The following is a 22,741-nucleotide window of genomic DNA, read 5'->3' on the forward strand; positions in this document are numbered from 1 at the left end:
CCATTTGAAGCATCTCAGAGGCAAGGGCACTTATAATTTACAAATAGTATTTTCCTACCAAGCAATATTATTTTCCTATACATCCATATACAAGGTCATAGAAGGGATACCAGAACGAATACAATATTACATCTCAGAGAAAAACGTCAGGTTCACTGCTGTGACATTTGGAGCTACCTTGAATCTATCTGACTCTTGTTTACTGTTCTTGAATATGAAACAGTGAATTAACAATTATAGAGCACAACAGCTCTTACAATGAGCAAATGTTGGGGTGGATAGGAAATAAAATAGTTTGCAGTAAAAGTTTACTCTTCGACCCACAACTATTTGCATTTTCTCTGAAGATTCATAATTATTAAAACTAAATAAATTTTTCAGCTTTTGGAAAAAATGTAATGCTGGAGAATGTGTTTTATTCTTAAAGAATGTGGAGAAATTAAGTACATTTCTGATATTTGAGATCTCTAAATTAATCATTTGAGCAGTCAAACATTTAGCAGCTACAACTGGATACATTTCAAGAAATCAAGAATTCTAAAATGAACTAGCTCCCTTTCTCCCCACCACCCAGAAAAAATAAAAGGCAAATTTTACACAACTGAAGATTGAATTCTTCACAAGAACATAATTTTGCTTTTCCCCCACATCTAGTTCTGTGTAATTGCAATCATTTCTCATTTTCTAAGAATAAACCTTACTCATGGAATAGAGATCTGAAGAGCAGTGTGATGCTTCAGAAACAGCATGGGACTGTCAGGAGTCTCCACTCCCTTGAGTTAATAACTGCTTAAGTTACAAGTCCTTTAATATCTTTGTGCCTCGGTTTCCTTTTAAAAGGGGGGAGTTAAATGATCTTTAAGGCCTGACTAGTTCCAAAGTTACAAGATTTAAAGTCTTTGATAAATCAAAGTCTTTTTCAATAAGAATATATTTTAACTTTTAATTAAAAATGTCCAAACAAAGCCAGGCGTGGTGGCTCACGCCTGTAATCCCAGCCCTTTGGGAAGCCAAGGTGGGCGGATCACCTCGGGTCAGGAGTTTGAGACCAGCCTGGCCAACGTGGTGAAATCCCGTCTCTACTAAAAAAAAAAAAAAAGAAAAAAAAGAAAAATTAGCTGGGCATGGTGGTGGGTGCCTGTAATCCCAGCTACTTGGGAGGCTGACACAGGAGAATTGCTTGAACCTGGGAGGCGGAGGTTGCAGTGAGCCGAGACTGCACCACTGCACTCCGGCCTGGGTGACAGAGCGAGACTCCATCTCAAAAAGTAAAAATAAAAATGTCCAAACAACATCTATCATCTTTAACAACCATCAACAATTTGATAGACTCGCTAAAATATTCCAAGTGTGATGACAAATCCAAGCCTATTTATGTGATTTAAATCCAGAAAACTATAGGACATGCTAACTGACTGCAATGAAATGGATTCTGGGCAACAAGTTTAAAATGTCCCTTTTTCCTCTGCCAGAGGGTACTTCCTATACAGTAAAGGCCCCCAAACCAAAATTTTAGAAAAACATCTGTAGCCTACAAAAGAAAAATATTTCTGACAGAGAAATCCCTTTACATCTCCATCAACACTGTAGCTTTGTGGGCCCCTAGGCTGTTTAAACATACTTTCCCTTCCTTTCTGTTCTCATTTCTTATTTCTATTCTTATCTCTTATTTTCTTTTCTTATTTCTTGACTTTGTTTCCTATTGCTTTCGCCCAGTTCTGTTTCGGGAAGTGAGTATTCCTTCTACATACATCTTCAGCCAATCAGATTGTTCCTTTATTTTCGGATGGCAACCCTACCAATGACTGATGCTCAGGTTTAATTTTAGAGTCCTCAGGTCTTAAATAATTTCATTAATGTTGTTTAAAGGCTCATTTACCCTGCCAGAGAGATTCTTAAAGAGATTCTGGGTTCAGTATCAACTCCATATATGATTGTGTGTTTATAAATATGCTTCATGTTTTACTGTGAGATTATTGTACTACACATATAATCACGATTTTCAAATTCTGCTATTTCTTTCCAAATATTAAAATGTAATGCTAACATTTCAAAAGCCATTTAATACATGAAATCTAAGAAAGAAGGAAAAAACTAAACTACAAAACTCATGTATAAATTTTTACTGTTAAAGATAGTTTTAGTTTGAGTAAAAACTCCTAATTTGCTTACCACTGTCTTATAAGATATACCTCTAATATATGACGTTATCAAGCCATTTCACCTGTGTGTATATAAATAGATAACTGGGGAAAGGTCAGCAACTTAATTAATAAGGGCTCTATTTATAATTATGCTATCAAAGCTAATCACCAAGTAAGAGCTAAATACACTAGTTGAAATTCTAAGTCTCATTAACGATGGTGCCAGAAATTTTAATTAAAATAGAACATCTCATTTAAATGATTAGCTTTGATAATTTAAGCATGAATAGAGGTCTAATTTATTAATTTGCTGATCACTGTTACATGCATTAGATGGTTTATTAGATATCATACATTAATGATCTCTTTGAGAAGCTATGTCAGAGAAGACAGCAATATTTCTACCTCGTTATACAACACAAGTCATAAGCTATCACCATCTATTCCTAAAGTGAGAATAGGCAATAATCAACCAAGATTATAATCTTCAAGATACATCTGTACAATACTTTCCTCTATAAAAGAGAAATTGGGGGAGTCACGATGGTTAGACAACAGTATGTTGAAATTAAAATTATCAACTAATTTAAAACAAGAGTTGTTTGAAAGAAAAAATGAAAATAAATAGATGGCTCAAAGTGTCTCTGTTGAAAAACCAACACACAGAACAAGAAATAGTTCAAAGCAGACACATCACTGAAACATGTATGTCATCTCTAAGATGATGTAAGTAAATGTCGATTTACTGAAAGCTGATCAAAGTAAGTGACTTACTAGCATTCCATTTTTATCAGAAAGCCATTACAATATCACCACAACACAAAAATGAGCCATTTCACAAGCCAACTCTGAGACTTTTACAAAGATGCCTTCAAAAAGGATTTTCTATTTATTCCTTATGAGCACTTTTAATCAAACTACTCCATAGTGAAGCACATCTTAAATGGCAAAAGCTTTCCTTTGCACCAGTATCAACATTGCTACATAATCGTTTTGAGAATTTGTCCCTGAAGATAAAATGACTGAAAAGTATAATGGAAAAAAAAGGTCCCATTAATAACAAAAACAAAACAAAACACATCACTCTGAAAAGTATAATGGAAAAAAAAGGTCCCATTAATAACAAAAACAAAACAAAACACATCACTCTAAGAATATTGGAAATACTCAAGATTTAAATGAAGATGCTACAGATTTTTGAAGAGGAACATTCAAAAAATAAGAGAGAGAGAGAGAGAAAGAAAGAAGAGAGAGGCCAGGCATGGTGGCTCACACCTGTAATCCCAGCACTTTGGGAGGCTGAGGCAGGCGGATCACGAGGTCAGGAGATTGAGACCATCCTGGCTAACACGGTGAAACCCCGTCTCTACTAAAAATATTAAAAAATTAGCTGGGCGCGGTGGTGGGCACCTGTAGTCCCAGCTACTCGGGAGGCTGAGGCAGGAGAATGGCATGAACCCGGGAGGCGGAGCTTGCAGTGAGCCCAGATAGCGCCACTGCACTGCAGCCTGGGTGACAGAGCGAGACTCCGTCTCAAAAAAAAAAAAAAAAAAAAAAAAAAAAAAAGGAAAAAAAGGAAAAATAGAAGAAGAGAGAAAAAGGGAGGGAGGAAAGAAGGAAATAAATTAAATGAGAAGTATTTGTAAAGATAAAATTTCCCTCAATTTAAGCTACAAGTTTAATGTATTTCAAATAAAAAGCCAAGAAGGGTGTGTAGAGGTGGGACAGAGGAGGAGGAAAGAGTTCATAAAGTTATTTTAAATTTTTTTTAGTAGTAAAACCACAGAATGACCCTCCTCCCCCATCCACTCCATGCCCCACATATAGAAACTGGAAGGGAAAAAGTAATAAGGGAGACTTTAAACTACTGGGTTAGAACGCCACAAAATCTCAAAACTTAAAACAGTATAATTCTAGCACAGAAACTTATAGATGAAGAAAAACACAAAGTCCAGAAATAGATCACAATATGTAATGAAGAAATACATCTTACTCAGAGGTTAGAGTATTAAATTATCATGCAAAGTGAAAAATCCCACACAGATAAAAATTACCTTTGAAAAATCCTTAATCATGCCAAAATTACTAAAAACTGAACTTTTGGAAGCTCAGAGGTCAAGAATTAACTTCTGTTGTTTCTCTCTGCATTTCATTTTTCACTACCCCCACCCCTCGGAGCAAGTATGATACAGTGCTATTGCAAAGAATTTGGAAAGTGACGTCTCTTTAGTGAGAATGTAATAATTCCAAAAAGACAGGAAGACAACTGGCTAAACGTCTAGAGAAAATGTAAACCCTAATCCCAAGCTTACACTGGCATTTAAAATCAAATTGGAGCAATTTATCAATCTATTGGCAATTGGGGATGGTCTACTGTCTGGCTCAGGAGAAGATGGCACTTTGCCCTTTGTTGTCCTCCTCATCCCACCACACCTGTAAGGACCGGAAGTGGGAAAGGATGCAGGCAGTACTGCCAGACCACAATGTCCAGCCTTAGCCAAGCAGCCAAAGGCCATGGCTTTTGCTGCATTTGAGGTGGGGAAGGAAAATCCATGGAGTTAAGCCTAATTATGTACATGAGAATAGTCTAAAAATTGAAAGTAGCAAAAAATGTTACAGAATGGGACCAAGATCCCATTCAGTGGTGATATAGGTGGGCACAGCAATTGGGGGAAGGGCAGAGAGAAATTGTTTCAAGTTTTCCCAACAAATAATCTCCCTCCATTAATGGATCATACACTCACATCTATAAATGCTAGGAAAGGCTAAATGTTATAGTAGGTATCTTTGTCTAGTTAAATTATAAATAATTTCTCTAACTTCTACATTTTCTGTGCTGGCCATGTATTTCATTTGTCACAAGAAAATCAAAATTACTATAAAAAGAAAAAACAAGTGAAACATAATGTAACCAACCATTTCCATTTTAAATGAACTGTTACACTAACATCCAGATATCATCCCACAAGATTAATCTACTAAGTTTTCTGGGAATAAAAGGATCCAAAGTGGGAGGGAAAAGACTTTTCTTTGTTGTTAACGTTAAAGAAATTATTTTAAAAGGTTGGAAATAAACAGCAAGCACATCAATCATTCACTTTGTGAGATGATTCATGCAAAAGCATTTTGAACAGACTAAAGTTACCCTAATACACTGAAAATGTGAAAATCTGCAATGTGCTAAAAAATATTATCTTTGTCAAATAAATTTTTCAGTGTTGTCAGTAAATCACTCATTTGTGAATCTCATGCAACAAAATAAAACTGACCAAATGTTTTTGCAAAAGTAAATTTCACTCTAAGAACCCACTGACAATGAAAGGTACTTATTCACACACAAACAAAGATAACAGAAATATCAGACATTAAGAGCACCAAGGTACAAAAAGCTTAAATTCCAAAATTAAGGCCCATTTAAAAAGATCAATGACTAAAGTAGATTATTCAATATGAAGTATTATTTAGTAAATACAAAACTTCATAAAACCTATAAAAACTTTGGCACACAGTTCCCCCTCATATCATGAACTCATTTGGCAGGTTAAATAAAAACATCATAAGTGATATCAGCAAAAATGGCAGAGTGAGAAACTCCAAAGTCCATCCCTCCATAAAAACAGAAAAAAATTGGCAAAAGCTGTCATAATCCATTTTTTGGGAACCTAGAAACCTAATTAAAAGCTTGTGGCAACCAGAAAAACAATCAAGAATTAAGCAAGAAAAAGAAATAAAAGGCATTCAGATTGGAAAGGAAGAATGAAACTATTTTTATTTGTAGATGACATTATCTTCCATATAAAAAAGCCTAAGATATCTACAAAAAAATCTGTTAATAGAGTTCAGCAAGATTGCAGATACACAATATATCATCATGTGGTTAAACACTAGCAATGAACAATCAAAAAATGAAATTAAGAAAACAATTCCATTTATGATAGCATGAGAAAGAATAAAATGCTTAGGAATAAATCGAACAAAAGAAGTGCAAGACTTATACTTGGAAAATTACAAAATACTGTTGAAAGAAATGTTAAGCGTCCTGAACAAATAAATAGAAAGATGTCCATGTTCAGGTACTCGAAGACTTAATATTGTTAAGGTTGCAATACTCCCCAAATTAATCTACAGATTTAAAGCAATTCTTTTTTTAAATGTCAGCTGGCTTTTTTTCTGAAGAAATTAGCAAGCTGATCCTAAACCTCACATGAGAAAATTCAAGGAACCCAGAATAGCCAAAACAATCTTCCAAAAGAACAAAATATAACGACTCATACTTCCAATTCCAAAACTTACTACAATACTACAGTGTACAATACAGTGTGGTACTGGCAGAAAGATAGACCCACAGATAAATGAAATACAATGGAGAATCCAGAAATAAACCCAGCATCTACAGTCAACTGATTTTTGACAATGTTGCCAAGACTATTCAATGGGGGAAAGAAGAGTCTTTTCAAAAGCGGTGCTGAGAAAACTGTATGGCCATATGCAAAAGAATGAATTTGATACCCACCTCACACAATATACAAAAATTAACTCAAAATGGACCAAAGAACTAAGAACCAAGTGTAAGAGGTAAAACTATAAAACTATAAAAAGGGGCCGGGTGCGGTGGCTCAAGCCTGTAATCCCAGCACTTTGGGAGGCCGAGGCGAGCAGATCACGAGGTCAGGAGATTGAGACTATCCTGGCTAACATGGTGAAACCCCGTATCTACTAAAAAAAATACAAAAAAAATTAGCCGGGTGTGGTGGTGGACACCTGTAGTTCCAGCTATTCCGGAGGCTGAGGCAGCAGAATGGCGTGAACCCGGGAGGCGGAGCTTGCAGTGAGCCGAGATGGCGCCACTGCACTCCAGCCTGTGCAACAGAGCGAGACGCCATTTCAAAAAAAAAAAAACTATAAAAAGGAAATGTAAAAGTACATCTTTGCCATCTTGGATTAGGCCAGGATTTCTTGGATATGACACCAAAAGCATAAGCAGCCAAAGAAAAAAATAGATAAATTGTAGTTGAGCATCAAAGGACACTATCAAGAAAGTGAAAAGACAACCCACACAGTGAGAGAAATAATTGCAAATCATATATGAGATTAAGAGTCTGTACCAGAATATATTAAAAAAAACCTCTTATAACTAACAAAAAAATAACCATTTTTTTAAATGGCTGAAGCATATGAATAGACATTTCTCCAAAAAAGATACAAATGACCAAGAAGCACATGCAAAGATGTCAACATCATCAGTAAATAGGGAAATGCAAATCAAAGCTACAGTGAGGGCTGGGCGCGGTGGCTTATGCCTGTAATCCCAGCACTTTGGGAGGCTGAGGGCAGATCACCTGAGGTCAGGAGTTTGAGACCAGCCTGGCCAATATCGTGAAACCCCGTCTCTACTAAAAATACAAAAAAAAAAATTAGCTGGGTGTGGTGGTGGGCGCCTGTAGTCCCAGCTACTCGGGAGCCTGAGGCAAGAGAATTGCTTGAACCTAGAAGGCAGAGGTTGCAGTGAGCCAAGATCATGCCACTGCGCTCCAGCCTGGGCGACAGAGTGAGACTCCGTGTCAAAAAACAAACAAACAACACTACAATGAGATCCTACTACACACTCATTAGGATGGTTATAATTTTTTTTACAAAGTGAGTATATAGAGAAATTGGAATCCTCATACATAGCTGTGGGAATATAAATGTGCAGAGAACACAGTTTGCAGTTCCTCAAAAGGTTAAACATAGACTTACTACATCACCCAAGAACTCCACTCCTAAGTTACAGTGTGGATGCACTTCAAAAGCCAGATATAAATGGCCACATAATGTATGACTCAATTTTTATGAAATGTCTCCATAGACACAGAAAGTAGATTAGTGGTTACTAATCTGAGAGTGGGGAAATTGGGGTGTAATTGCTTAACAGTTATGGGGTTTCTTTTATGGGTGATGAAATGTTCTGGAATTAGACAGTAGTGATGACTGTATAACATTGTGAATACACTAAAATCCACCAAATTGTACAATTTAAAATGGCTAAAATGGTGACTTTTATGTGAATTTTATTATAAATAGCTAAAACATCACTTAACTGAAAATTACATTACTGCTCAGTTGTAAAACTACTGTTCATTATAATCTGAAAGACTGTCAGATGTGTGCCAAATTTTTGTAAAGTATGGTTCCAAAATTCTAGATCCTCACAATACATATATGTAGATACCAATTCATCTTTATTGTGCTTCTAACTTACTTTAAGAGCCTAAAATCACAGTAAGTTGTTTTAATGACAGCTATACAGAATGAGCCAATCAATGAATACTGGGACAATTTGAACAGACTGCCTCTAAATCCCTACAAATAAGACATACAGCTTTCCCTGTGAATCTTGACTTTTAATTAGCATCTATAGCAGGCAACTTGTAAAATGTGAATCAATTATTTCTAATGGCCTTTAGATATCATTCTGAAACTGCCAAAATGAAGCTAATATCAAAAAAGTATTTTTCATATATCAAAATTAGAAATCTTTATCCTGATTTAAGATGTCTCTGTTTGATATGACTACAACCAGCTTTACACATTCTTATCTTTAATCACTGCAAATTTAATGGGATCAGCTAGACATTTTTATAGCCTACACCACATGGTACTGCTTTGGAAGTTTTATAACCTGGAATTACTAAGTTTTTCATAGCAAAAAAAGTCCATAAAGATGCTCTTTAGAAATATCTAAGTATTTTACTTTATTTATTTATTTATTTCTTTGAGACAGAGTCTTGCTCTGTCGCCCATGCTGGAGTGCAGTGGCACATCTTGGCTCACTGCAAGCTCCGCCTCCCGGGTTCACGCCATTCTGCTGCCTCAGCCTCCCGAGTAGCTGGGACTACAGGCGCCCGCCACCACGCCCAGCTAATTTTTTCTATTTTTAGTAGAGACGGGGTTTCACCGTGTTAGCCAGGATGGTCTCGATCTCTTGACCTCGTGATCTGCCCGCCTCGGCCTCCCCAAGTGCTGGGATTACAGGCGTTAGCCACTGCACCCGGCAGAAATATCTAAGTATTTTAAGATAAAATTCAGTTTAACTTAAAATGCTTAGTTTAGCACAGTCAATTTTATGTTAAAAATCTGCAAATTCTGATATTTGGGAATCAGAGTCCCTGGGTCTAACAAAGCACCAGGCTGAGTGGCAGGAGAAGGAGCACAGCACTTGGAGCTGGCACTGGCTGAAAAGCCAGCATCTTTGGAAAGTTCTCATTAACAAATTTATAATTAACACATGTAACTTAAAGCGAAAAGAAGAATCACTAAAAGCCATTTCCTCAGATTAAAAAAAGACAAAGCTCCTTGAATAGAGTCCTCAGATATTCAATATTTTCTTTAAACAGCAATAAAAGACTTTTAAGGGGCTTCATGTTTCAACAAAAGTGTCCACTTTACAAAATCTGAAATACAATAGGAGGGTGGCAATTAAAATAATTCCCAAGAAAGGATTATCATTAATACGCTGTTAAATTCAATAAGATCTGTGCCTTCCTATTATCAAATCAATAAATACTGATATTTTTCACAATCAACTAATAACAAAAGGAAAATAAGAAGACATTTACCTCTTCTAAGCTAGGGAGCGAAGAAGAAGATACTGTTCGAGATGACAATGGGTGAAATGGCTCTTGACCAATAGCATGTTGATGATTCTGTATTTGTACAAAAGGGTTCTGCGGTGGCCTGTGAGGCAATGGAGGTAGGCCATAGGGAAAACCTGGCCCCATTAGGTGATTCTGTTGCAAGTTAGCAAAAGTCCATGCTCCATCAGGTGCCAGGTATTTCAAGGGGGGAGGGGCAAGGTGTTCAGATGGCAACGAGAAAGGTGAGTTGAATATCTGGGGTGGGAGGCGCTGTGGAAATGCTGGGTTGCTGGCTACTTCAATGTCTCTGCTGTTATCATTAAAGTTAGAAAAGTGGCTACTGTGTTCTGTACTGGATGGGGGAGATGGGACTGCTGGTGGGCTTCTACTCTGTACTTGTCTATATTGCAAAAGTCTTGATTGAGGTGGTGGCATTTCAGCTAGTTCCCGTGTTTCACTTTGATCACGATGAGACAGTTCTCTGATTAAGTCTTGAAACCTACATGAAAACAATAAAATATGAGGAGAAAACAAAAGGCTCCATCACATTAAGGAAAGCTTAGTCAACTACACATGTATTTTCAACAAACAATATCATAGTACTAATAACTAGAACTGGCATTAATTCATCTCAGATGTAAGCATTAACACTCAATAGATGCTGAGGTGACGAAATTAAATATGCTCAATTACCTGATTTCTTTCTGTTCCCATTGTATTAAAAACATCTGTCCTTGTCTCTATACATCTTTGACAACTGGAAGTTATAAAAGGTCACCATGATGGTGGACCTTATTCAGAAGGGATTAGGAAACACTTCAGAGCATTCATGTGACACTGGCCACAAAAACAAGCTTAGAGTTAGGACCAAATACTCATATGTAGCTGGAATTATAGGAATGTAGAATTCTGTGCCACCATAAAAATAATTAATGATGTAATTTTTAGCTCTTAACCACGAATTTACTCCTGTCTTTATTCATTCTTTGCAAGTATTACTACTAAATAAAAAAAGCTGCTCACAGTGATGTTATGTTTCTCTCGCAGAAAAGACCACAAAGCAAGGGAACAAGTTAATTTCTAACCCATAGTAGATCATCCATGCCTAAATTTGTAGAAGAGTTACTTCTAAATGAGTTTTCTGTATTTTAGAGTCAACAAGAGAACTGTGTAGCGTGTGCTTGGAAGGCCAGCATCCAATTTCTCTGAGGCAATATTCCAGCTTGAAGCTAAAAGGACTACAGTCAAAAAAGAGAACAGTGAGGGGGTCGCATTCCAGGGGCTATTTTCAGTCCGCTGGAATACCTTGAGTATGTGGTCTCCACTTCATCTTCGGCACTGCTGGTGAGCTTCCAGTCTGCCCGCACTGGCGGCTGATGTAATCCCAGGGGCGGCTGAGGAAGATGCTGGAGGTGAGGATGGTGATGGTGTGGGTATGGAACGCTGCCCTGACTGAGAAAGGCATGATGCTCGCTCCACTGCTGGAACCGTGCCTGCTGCTGCCTTAATGTTTCCAGAGTGACACTCCCATGTATACGATCTGTAAAAATATTTGTGAAAAATTTTTTATGAATTTGGGGTTTCAAGTTCATTATTTAAAGTTTTTTACTAACATATTTTCTCCACAAAGACAAAGGATGTAGCTACAAATTTGGTTTTGGTAAGAAGTAAATGTTTTCTAAATTTGCCAGAAATCAGTTATGGTGATGATGATGACAACTCTTCCTCACTTACATAATGATGATCCTGACATCCACTGGATACTATCATACAGCATTTAGAACTAGTTTCTGATTATCACACTAAATGGGGGGTTTTTGCTAGCATTATTTGAAGAAACGATTCAATCTTAACCCAAAATGATATTATACAGTCCAAGTCATGTTAAGTAATCTCTGAATTTTCACATCTGGCAGTAATAGAACTTACCTAAAGCCTCCCCTATAGGTAATCCCGAGGGGTTCTCATCAATGAAGCTATTCAGATGTGAAGCAAGAATGGGGCCGGGTTGTGCAATGGCTCTCAGAGGACTGTGGCCTTCTTGCAGCATGGGAGGGGGCTGCTGCTCCGGAATTACAGCTTCTGCAGGAGGAGACTGTGGCCGATGAGCAACTGCACTATTAAAAAAAGCATTGTTGGGTCCCGCCTGATATGCAGGAGAAAGCTGAGGAGGCAGCTGCTGAGGCTGCTGATTCAACTGACTTTGCTGCTGGACTACCTGATTTGGCTGAGGTGGTATCTGATTTGGTTGTTCAGGCAAATTATTCTGCTGCTGATTTAACAAGGTGTGCTGCTGTGGAATTGGAAAGGGTGGTCTTGGTAGCTGGGGAAGGGGATGAAAGTGGCGATTAGGGATTGCATACTGTGCGTGGGGAGCAGGAAGGGGAAGATTTATGTGTCTTGGGTTGAGATTATCTTTGCGAGGAAATTTGGTAGTGGGATAAACAACACTAGGACGTGATTCAGGACTTCTGTTCTGTGGATTTGATTCCAAATCAACCTAGAAAAAAATAAGAAGCCTTTTTTAACTGCAGAAGATTCAAATTCAGTTGCTCTCCACCTTTTCCCAACCCTAACACATCTAAAGGATATGATACATTGATATCTTCCAGCAGGAGAGCTGAGTGCTCAATTATTTACTTTCTCACAATCAAATAAAGGAAAATTTTTTTTAATTTAAAAAGATGACAGAAAAAAACAGCATATTAAATGTGAGTCACAAGATACTGCCATTTTATTAGCATATCTACTTTAATTCCTTTCAGGGCATTATTTTTAATTTCACACTTTCTTCCTTAGAAAGATGGCCATTTATTTCATTCTGATATAAATCATTAAAATGTGTTTTCCTTCTGATTTTAGGGTGGGTTTGGGTGTTTTTTGTTTTTTGTTTTTTGTTTTTTTTTGAGACAGAGTCTAACTCTGTCTCCCAGGCTGCAGTGCAGTGGCACCATCTTGGCTCACTGCAATTTCTGCCTTCTGGATTCAAGCAATTCTCCTGCCTCGGTCTCCCAAGTAGCTGGGATTACAGGCATGCACCACCACGCCCAACTAATTTTTGTATTCTTAGTAGAGATGGAGTTTCACCATGTTGGCCAGGCCTGGTCTCAAACTCCTGACCTCAGGTGATCCGCCTGCCTCGGCCTCCCAAAGTGCTAGGATTACAGGTGTGAGCCATCACACCCAGCCTGATTTTATTGTTTTTATATATCTAATATATTTCCTCAAAAATATCTATGTTAATAAAAAGATGTATCTCAATTTAAACAACTTTGAAATGAACAAACAAGTACTATATCACCTTTGTATATAACTAGTTTGGTTGTCAATTTTTCCATTACATATTGACATTCTTTCTTTAACATTTATTGTGGCCAAACAATACACTGTGCCTGGTGTTGGAAATTAAACAGGCAATAAGAAGACTCAGCCTACACATCAAGAGCCTAGTGCAGGGGTTTATACACCACGCCCCCACTCCAATGCCATTTCCGGCTCACCAGGTTTTGTAAATAAGGTTTTCTTGGAACACAGTCACACTCATTTGTTTACATGTTGTCTGTAGCTGCTTGTGCACTATAATGATAGAGCAGAACAGCTGCAACAGAGACCATGTGGTCCCCAAGGCTAAGATTTACTATCTGGCTTTTTACAGAAGAAGGTTGCTGACCCCTGGCCTAGAGTTCAGTAGAAGATAACAATATGTAAACATATCACTAGAGGTACTATAAGAGGATGCAACTGTAGTGCCTGAGAAAATTAAGGAAGGTTTCACAGAGGTCATGACATTCGAGTTGAATCTTACAAAAAGAGGTGGAATATTCCAAGGAGAGAAGGACATGCTAGGTAAAGGTAACAGTTTATGCAAAGGTTGAAGAAAGGAAAAGTATGGCAGATTCGGACAGCATGGGAAGTTTTGTGTACGCAGAGCTATAATTTCACTTGTTTATATATTAGTTTTCCCTTTTCAATATCAGAGGAAACTACAAGAGCCCAATCACATGAGACCCTGAATTATTCAATACTAATTGTTTTTAATTTCATAAACTGTGATAACTACAAAAAGTTTTTAAGCTGGGGAGTGTTGTCATCCTTCTGAAATGTAAGTTTGATCATAAGTGATGACAATGTGAAAAATAAAATATAAGATGGAAAGAGGCAATTTTTCTTTTCCGGCTCTGTCAAAACACTCCATGCATTGCTTGGAGTGTAAATAAATTTGGCACGTCAATCTCCTTACAAGTTTCACTGATGAGCTAGTGACTGAGGATTGCAGAGCACTTGCCTCACCCTAGGCTCTTAAATTAGCCATAGAACTGACCACTCCCCAAAAACAGAACAAGCAGCTTGTTCCTGAGTTGCAGCTGGGGTACACTTGGTGACCAACCTGTTGCAACAAATGGTTGTGATGCAAATTGTGTGCCAAGTGCATCCTCATCTCTAATCATCTAGCTCAAATGGATTGCCATTAAATTTGGCCACTTTTAGGCCCTTAAGATTACTGAGTATATATAAATTATCTACAAAAAGAAGTGAGAAGCACGACAATTCTATCTCAGTTTTCCCAAGTATGCAATGCCTGCTCTTCAGATGTCTCAGAACCTGATTAAGGTTCTTCATAAACAAACATTTTCCTCCATAAATCTCCATCTTTTCAATGACTAAAATTATATTCAGCTGGGATATACTTTTTTCCAGAAGATATTGTTGATATGCATAGTTTGGTCACATGAAGGAGGTCATAATCAGGTGTCAAGGTTGTTTATGAATAAGCTGCTATCTTAATTGTCTCTATCACTTCTGACCTTGACATCGAAAGGAAGCTAGGTCTGCGTCACAGAAATTTAGATAAGGACTGTGCTATTCTACAATACTACAATCGGCTCCCTAAGCAAGGTAGAGAATGGTAAGAGCTGAAGAAGCCTGCATCTGCTACTATCAGAATCAGATTCTCCTCTATCATTTTCCTCTTAATACTGAGGAGGCACTGAGTCAAAAGAACCAGGACTAGTTCTTTTATTTTTCCTGGGCCCCAAGACAAAGCATCAGGGTGGGAGAGAAAACAAAACATGTCTTCAGGTTGCCTAGTTCTCTAACAGAGAAGAATCCTAACAGAAATTTTAAAACAAGGACATGAGAGACACTTAGATATCTTGGCTTCAGTTGCTCTGAGAGCATCTAAGACTCGTGTGATTGGTTTCGTCCCAAGCTGCCTCTGACTACATGTGCTGCTGGTGCAGGTGCACCATCCTGACATGCCACTCGTTCTCTCTCTGCACCACTTCCCAAACACATACCACTTCAGCTTTCACTGCAGCCCCCGCTTATCTATCAGGAGGTTCCCTTGGCTGCCTCATTTGTACTGCAGCCCCTCCAGTGGGTACTGAATCCTTCCATATATAGAAGCTGTGAGTAAGAGATGCTTATGTGATATAAGTAACTGAATAAAGAGAATAGCTGCTTAAATAAAACTAGGCTGAGGTTGGAGATACAGATTTGGAAGTCGGTATCATGAAGTGGATACTTAAAATTATGGATTGGACTGGTTTATAGTAAGAAACCATAGAATGCAAGACAGGTGGGACTAGGACAGAACTCTGAGAAATCCCAGCTTAAGGACTAGGGACAGATGCTTGGGGAGGCTGAGCAGGAACTTTTTTAAAAAGACGGAGGTCATGTTAGAGAGATTGTGAAAAGTAAAAATGTGTCAAAGAAAACGAAAGAAACAAGATGGTCAAAGACAGAAGTAGAAAACAGTACCTAATACCAAGAAAAGTCAAGTAAGACTACATTTGAAGTATGTTCGTAAGAGCACAATAGTTTTAGTGAAATGTAGACTATGTGGGTTAAAGAGCAAATAAGAGGTGAGGAAGAAAGGAGAAATGAGGCAGTAGCTATAAAGGAGATGAAGGTTAAAGAAATTATCTTTTTAAAAAAATATATCAAGCAATTTGCTTACTTTAGGCTAAAAGAGATCTAAATATGCTATAGGCTGACAGGGAAGAACGAACAGCTGGAAAGAATCGAAAGATAAATGAGGAGAAGGGACAAGGTCTATGTGGTAGTTGAAGAGGAGAGATTAATTTTTTTTTTTTTAGACAGAGTCTCGCTCTGTCGCCCTGGTTGGAGTGCAGTGGCGTGATCTTGGCTCACTGCAAGCTCTGCCTCCTGGGTTCATGCCATTCTCCTGCCTCAGCCTCCCGAGTAGCTGGGACTGCAGGTGCCTGCCACCACGCCCGGCTAATTTTTTTGTATTTTTAGTAGAGACGGGGTTTCACCGTGTTAACCTGGATAGTCTCGATCTCCTGATCCCATGATCCACCCACCTTGGCCTCTCAAAGTGCTGGGATTACAGGCGTGAGCAACCGCCAAGTAGAGATTAATCTTAACGGGAACTCTTCCTCTGAGACTGGTGATCAGGAAGTAAGGGTGCTCAGGGCTATGGTAAAAGTGCTAAGTTTAAGGTTACAAATTAACAAGAGGAAATCCTGATGAGGTCACTCTGAGGCAAGCCATCCAATAGGATAATAGAATGTGGAAGGTAATCAGGCTTGAGAAGAGTCACTGAGACAACTGGGCAAAGGAAGTGAGGTACGTGTGAAAGAAATGCAGGGGAGCCCTGATGGTTCCATTCAAATTAGAAAACAAGAACTTCCAGTGGCACTAATTCAACCAGTGACTTGATTTTCTCTAAGTAGTTTATAAGCACAGAAGCAGAGAAAATGATGAATGGACAGATAAAGAATTAAGGGCTTAGTGGGTATGATGAGAGAATAAGGTGAGGGACCTGAGTAAGTCTTCCCCTCTCTGAGGAAGAAGTTTTCCTTCTTCACGATAATGACACACTTGTAATGACACACCTGTAGCTCTGTCTTCATTTACTACCTTATCATAGAAAATCTCTAAATTCAATTTTATCACTGAATAACAGAATTTGAGAAAAGTATACTGATACATGAAATAGCACAGCCAAAGAAAAGATGAAGAAAGAGAAGGCAATATGGCTCACTATATCCCTGTGAAAAAATAAACATAAAGGATAAGTGTACAAAGGGAGGTATTTTTCTTTAAAACATCAAGATTCCAAGATGACCAATCAGACTAAATCCACTAGACAACACAGTCACTAAGCAGCATACCTGTTTTGGTTCTGTTGGCTTTTTCTCTGGTGTTCGAATCTTATTAATTTCAGGTCCGGAATTATTTGTATCACTTTTACCTAAGAAAATATTTAAAAATCCTTATAAGTTTTCTCCAGTGGATATGACACTTCCAATGCTTATCCAATATTAGAGAAAGAGGCAGAATACTTTAAACACTTTTCACCCATTATGATCAGTGTATGACTACTTGGGTTTTGTTCTTAAATTTTCAGAGTTACAGTTTCTCTGCAAGAAAGAAAACTTACAAATGAAGCAAACTTCATTGACAAGGCAAAGCCTAATAAGGGAAAAACCTTAAAGCATCAAATAATCCCAAAGGAAACTACCCAATCTCCAGGAATTACAGCCTCATTTGCTTAAACTAGATGTGTTAAAGGCCTTCGCATTCTTGCCTATTAATAAAGGCTCAATGCTTTGGTCACTTATAAATGCAATTAAGCAAAAATCTAAATAACGCCTCAATCTAATTTAGTAAAGGAATCTAAACATAATAAAGATATTCAGAAAGTAATGTAGTTATACTGCTTAAAAGTAATAGATATCAAACCGTGTATAAGTGGGTGATAAATAGTAGAGCAGGCAAAATTAAGGTTTTTAAAAAGCACAGTTATAATAGACAATTCATACATGGGAAAGGCTTTTAATCTACAAAAGAATTAACCACTGGATAGTTTAAGTTCCCTGAAGGAATCCTTGATTTAGGTTCTTGTTCCAAAACATTCTTTTTGGAATTCCACTGGAACTTTGTAAAATGAATTATCATGCCAGAATTACCTTACCATTAAGCTTCAAGAAATGAAAACTATAGTATTGGAGATGAAGAAAGCACTGAATGGAATTACCAGCAGAATAGACATTACAGAAGAAAAATCTGGCAAATTTGAAGGCACAGAAATAGAAACTACCCAAAATGAAACATAAAGAGAAAAAAGAATGTTAAAAAAAGTAGCACCCATAAACTGTGCAAAAACTTTAAGCATCCTAATATATGGGTAATTAGAATCTCTGAAGAACAGTGGTAGGGGCAACACAGAAAAAAATATCTGAAAAGCTATAAAGTTTAAAAATTTACATACTTGATAAAAACTATAAACTCAGAGATCTGAGCAACTCAACAAACCTCAAACACAAGAAACAGGAAGAAAACTACATCAAGGCATATCATAATCAAACTGATAAAACCAGTATAAAAAGAAAATCTATAATGCAGCCAGGGAGAAAAAGACTTGTTACATACAGAAAACACAGATAAGGATGGCATCAGATTTCTCACTGGAAAAAACGCAAGTGAGAAAATGGTAGAACAACACCATTAAAGTATCAAATGATAAAAACTGCCAACCAAGAATTCTCCACCCTACAAAAATATCTTTTAAAAATGAAAGCGAAATAAAGACATTTTCAGGCACACAAAAGCTGAAAGAACTCATCACCAGGAGACCTGCAATACAACAAATGTTTTTAAAAAGTCTTTCAGGCAAAAGAAAAATTGTATCAGCTGGAATCGTCAATATACAGAAAGAAAAATTACTAGAAATGGTAACACATGGGTAAATACTTAAGACTATTTTCTTATAATTTAGATCTCTTTTACTTGGCTGTTTAAACAAAAATAACAATTATGTTTTGGGGATTTGTAACATATGTAAAAGTAAAATACATGATAACAATAGCATACAGGCTAGGAGAGAAAAAATAGCATACTTTAAGCTTCCTTTACTGTAAATGAAGTGGTAAAATATAAATTGGAAAGTAGTCTGTGATAGGTTAAAGATTTATACTATAAACCCTAAAGCAACTAGCAAAATAATAAAACAAAGAGTTGTCACTGATAAGCCAATGGAGACAAAAAGGAGTCATTAAAAAAAAAATACTCTACCAATCCAGAAGAGGGCAGAATAAAAGGAGAAGGCGGAAAAATCAATTGGACAAATTGAAAACAAATAGCAAGATGATAGAATCAAACTTAACTGTATCAACAATCACATTAAATGCAAATGGTCTAAACACCCCAATTAAAAGGCAGAGATTGTCACATTAGATTGAAAAAAATCAAGAGCCACCTATATGTTATCTAAAATAAACAAACTTTAAATATAAAGACACAAATAGATTAAAAGTAAAAGGTAAAAATACACACACACACACACCATGCTATCACTTGATAAGAGAAAGCTGAAGAGGCTACACTGATATCACACAAAGTAGATCTCAAACCAGAGAATATTTTCAGGGACAAAGAAGGTAATTCCATAACGATAAACGAGTTAATTAATCAAGAGTATGCAATCCTAAACATTTATCTCCTAATAATAGAACTTCAAAATTCATCAAGAACTCATAGAACTTAGAAACCTAAAAATTGAAAATTAGACAAATACCAATTATATTGGGAGATTTCAATACCCCTCCTCAGTAATTGATAGAAAGAGCAGAATCAGCAAGGATACAATAGACCTGAACAACTCTACCAACCAACTTGACCTAATTAACATTTTTTTTTCTTTTTTCAAACAGAGTTTCGCTCTTGTTGCCCAGGCTGGAGTGCAATGGCATGATCTCGGCTCACTGCAATCTCCACCTCCCAGGTTCAAGCAATTCTTCTGCCTCAGCCTCCCGAGTAGCTGGGATTACAGGCATGCGCCACCACACCCGGCTAATCTTGTATTTTTAGTAGAGATAGGTTTCACCATGTTAGCCAGGCTGGTTTCAAACTCCTGACCTCAGGTGATCTGCCCACCTCAGCCTCCCAAAGGGCTGGGATTACAGGCATGAGCCACCATGCCCGGCCCCTGATTAACATTTACAGAGCAATCTATTCTTCTCAAGTACACACAGAACATTTACCAAAATAAACCATATTCTGGGCTGTGAAACAAATCTCATTCAAAAGCATTCAAGTCATACAAAATATGTTCTCTTAACACAATGGAATTAAAGTACAAATCAGTAACAGAAAAATTTCTAGAAAATCACCAATAATCAGCAACTAAAGCACCTTTCTAAATAATTCATGGGTCTAATTTCAAGAGAAATTAGGAAGCATACTGAACTAAATGAAAATAAAAATACAACATACTGGTCTTTTTGGAATGTATTACTGAAGAAGAAAATTACAAATTAAATACTTATATTCATTTAAGCTTTCACTTTAACAAAATATGTGCAAAGACTGTATATACTGAAAACTTTTTTTTTTTTTTTTTTTTTGAGACAGAGTCTTGCTCTGTCACCCAGGCTGGAGTGCAGTGGCGTGATCTCGGCTCACTGCAACCTCTGCCTCCCAGGTTCAAGCGATTCTCCTGCCTCAGCCTCTCAAGTACCTGGGATTACAGGCATGTGCCACCATGCCCGGATCATTTTTATACTTTTAGTAGAGACAGGGTTTTTCCATGTTGGCCACGCCTGGTCTCGAACTCTTGACCTCAGGTAATCTGCCCACCTTGGCCTCCCAAAGTGCTGGAATTACAGGCATGAGCCACCGTGCTTGGCCTGAAAACTTTTTTTAATGCTGAAAAAAAAATAAAGACCTAATAGAAAAAAATGGAGAGATATATACTCCGTTCAAAGATCAGAAGAATCAGTATTGTTAAGATGTTAATTCTCCCCAAAGTGACCTAAAGATTAAACACAACGTCAATCCAAATCCCGGAAGGCTTTTTAGTAGGAATTGACAAGCTGATTCTAAAATACATAGAAATGCAAAAGACCTGGAATAGACACTTTTGAAAAAGAACAACGTTGGAGGACTTACACTACCTGATTTAAAGACTTTTACAAAGCTATAATAATCAAGACAGCATATTTGGTGTAAACATAAACATATGCATTAATAAAAAGTATCCACATATAGGATCAACTGATTTTCAACAAAGGTGCCAAGGCGGTTCAATGAAGTAAGGACAGTTTTCAACAAATAGTGCTGGAATCACTGAACATACATATGCAAAACTAAAACAAAATAACAACAAAATCTCAGTCCTTACCCTTACACTATATATAAAATTTAACTCAAAATGGACCTAATTAATGTAAGAGCTAAAAACTATAAAACTTCTAGAAGAAAACATAAAAGAAGATCTTGGGTTAGATATATTTTTTTAAGACACAACACCCAAAACATGATCCATAGAAGAAAAAATGGATAAAATGGACTTCAACAAAAATAAAAGCTGCTGCTCTTTGAAAGATACTGTTAAGAAAATGAAAGCTAGACACAGTGGCATGTGCCTGTAGTCCCAGATACTCAGGAGGCTGAGGTGAGAGGACTGCTTGAGCCCAGGAGTTCAAGGTCAGACTGCCCAACAAAGCAAGACTCTGTCTTTAAAAGGCAAAAAAAAAAAAAAAAAAAAAAAAAAAGGCAAGCCATATCCTGGGAGAAAATATTTTCTAAATATATATCTCATTAAAGATTAGTATCCAGAATGTATAAAGAACTCTTATAACTGAAGACAATCAACCCAATAAAAAAGTGGGCAATAGATATAAATAGAGGTTTCATCAAACAAGATACACACATGGCAAATAAGCACAATAAAAAGATACTCAACATCACTCATTATTAGGGACATGCAAACATGTAAATTAATACCACAATGAGATATGATTAGACATCCACTAACAAGAGTAAAATTTAAAAAAAGACTGAGCATACCAAGTGCAAATAGTAATCTGGAACAACTGGAAATCTCATACATTACTAGTAGAAATGAAAAATGGTTCAGCCACTTTTGAAAAATAATATGGCAGTTTCTTATAAAGTTAAATATATATTTATAATATGCCCAGCAATCTCACTCCCAGGTATTTACCCAAGGGAAATAAAAACATGTTCACATGTATATTCACAGCAGCTCTATTCATAAGGGCCAAAAATTAGATACAACTAATAGGTGTATCAAATGATGGATGAATAAACATATTGCGGTACATCCATACAACTGAATACTAACGGTAAAAAGGAACAAACAACCGACACATATAATCTGGTGGAACAGCAAAAGCATTAAGCTAAGTGAACAAAGCTGGACACAAATAATTATAGAATTCCATTTTTATGACATACTAGAGAGTATGGGACAAAAGTCAGATCAGTGGTTGCTCAGGGCTGGGAGCTGGAGGATGGGATTGCAAAGGGTGGAAAGAAACTTTCTGTAAACATGCAAATATCTTGTATCTTGATTTTGGTGGAGGTTAACAACTCTGGATATTTGTTAAAACTCATCAATGTACGTTTTAAAAGGGTGAATTTTACTGTATATAACTCATACCTCAATAAACTTGAATAAAAAATACAGTAAATTTTCCTTGTAATTCTAGCAGACTTGTAGTAAAAATAACCCCACAAGATTAATGCTTAGTACACCACAAAAATATTTCGAGTTAACAAAAATGTTTAACAGGAGAGGACCTTCCATCTCAATTTTAAATGACTACCATTTTAAAGTACTCTAAATATTCAAATTTAATATTTTTTTCAGAAACTCAGTGACACCAATCATAAGTGGTAGGATTTAACCTAAAGGACCCTCTGAGGTTACATCTCAATTTTGTGTCTGTGTACATAATTTGTATCTTCTGGAGAGAGGATCCATAGTTTATATGTTAGATTCTCTCTCTTTTCTTTTTTTTTTTTTTTTTTGAGATGGAGTCTCACTCTATCGCCCAGGCTGGAGTACAGTGGCGTGATCTCAGCTCACTACAAACTCCGCCTCCCGGGTTCATGCCATTCTCCTGCCTCAGCCTCCCAAGTAGCTGGGACTACAGGCACCCGCCACCATGCCCGGCTAATTTTTTTGTATTTTTAGTAGAGATGGGA

General features: G+C 37.0%; 1 protein-coding gene across 32 annotated transcripts in view; it reads right to left on the reverse strand.

The window, feature by feature from the left end:
• The window catches only part of HELZ (helicase with zinc finger), a 167,437-nt gene that overhangs the window by 19,498 nt on the left and 125,198 nt on the right, over positions 1-22,741 (reverse strand). For all 32 annotated transcript variants that reach the window (XM_054670615.2, XM_063799209.1, XM_063799200.1 and 29 more), the window contains 4 exons: positions 16,900-16,979; positions 11,690-12,260; positions 11,066-11,300; positions 9,743-10,259 (listed from right to left, as the gene is read on the reverse strand). In XM_054670615.2, coding sequence (XP_054526590.1) covers positions 9,743-10,259; positions 11,066-11,300; positions 11,690-12,260; positions 16,900-16,979 — 1,403 coding nt within the window. The remainder of the gene's footprint in view (positions 1-9,742; positions 10,260-11,065; positions 11,301-11,689; positions 12,261-16,899; positions 16,980-22,741) is intronic.

This window comes from Pan troglodytes, chromosome 19 (genome assembly GCF_028858775.2).
Source record: "Pan troglodytes isolate AG18354 chromosome 19, NHGRI_mPanTro3-v2.0_pri, whole genome shotgun sequence".
NCBI lineage: Eukaryota > Metazoa > Chordata > Mammalia > Primates > Hominidae > Pan > Pan troglodytes.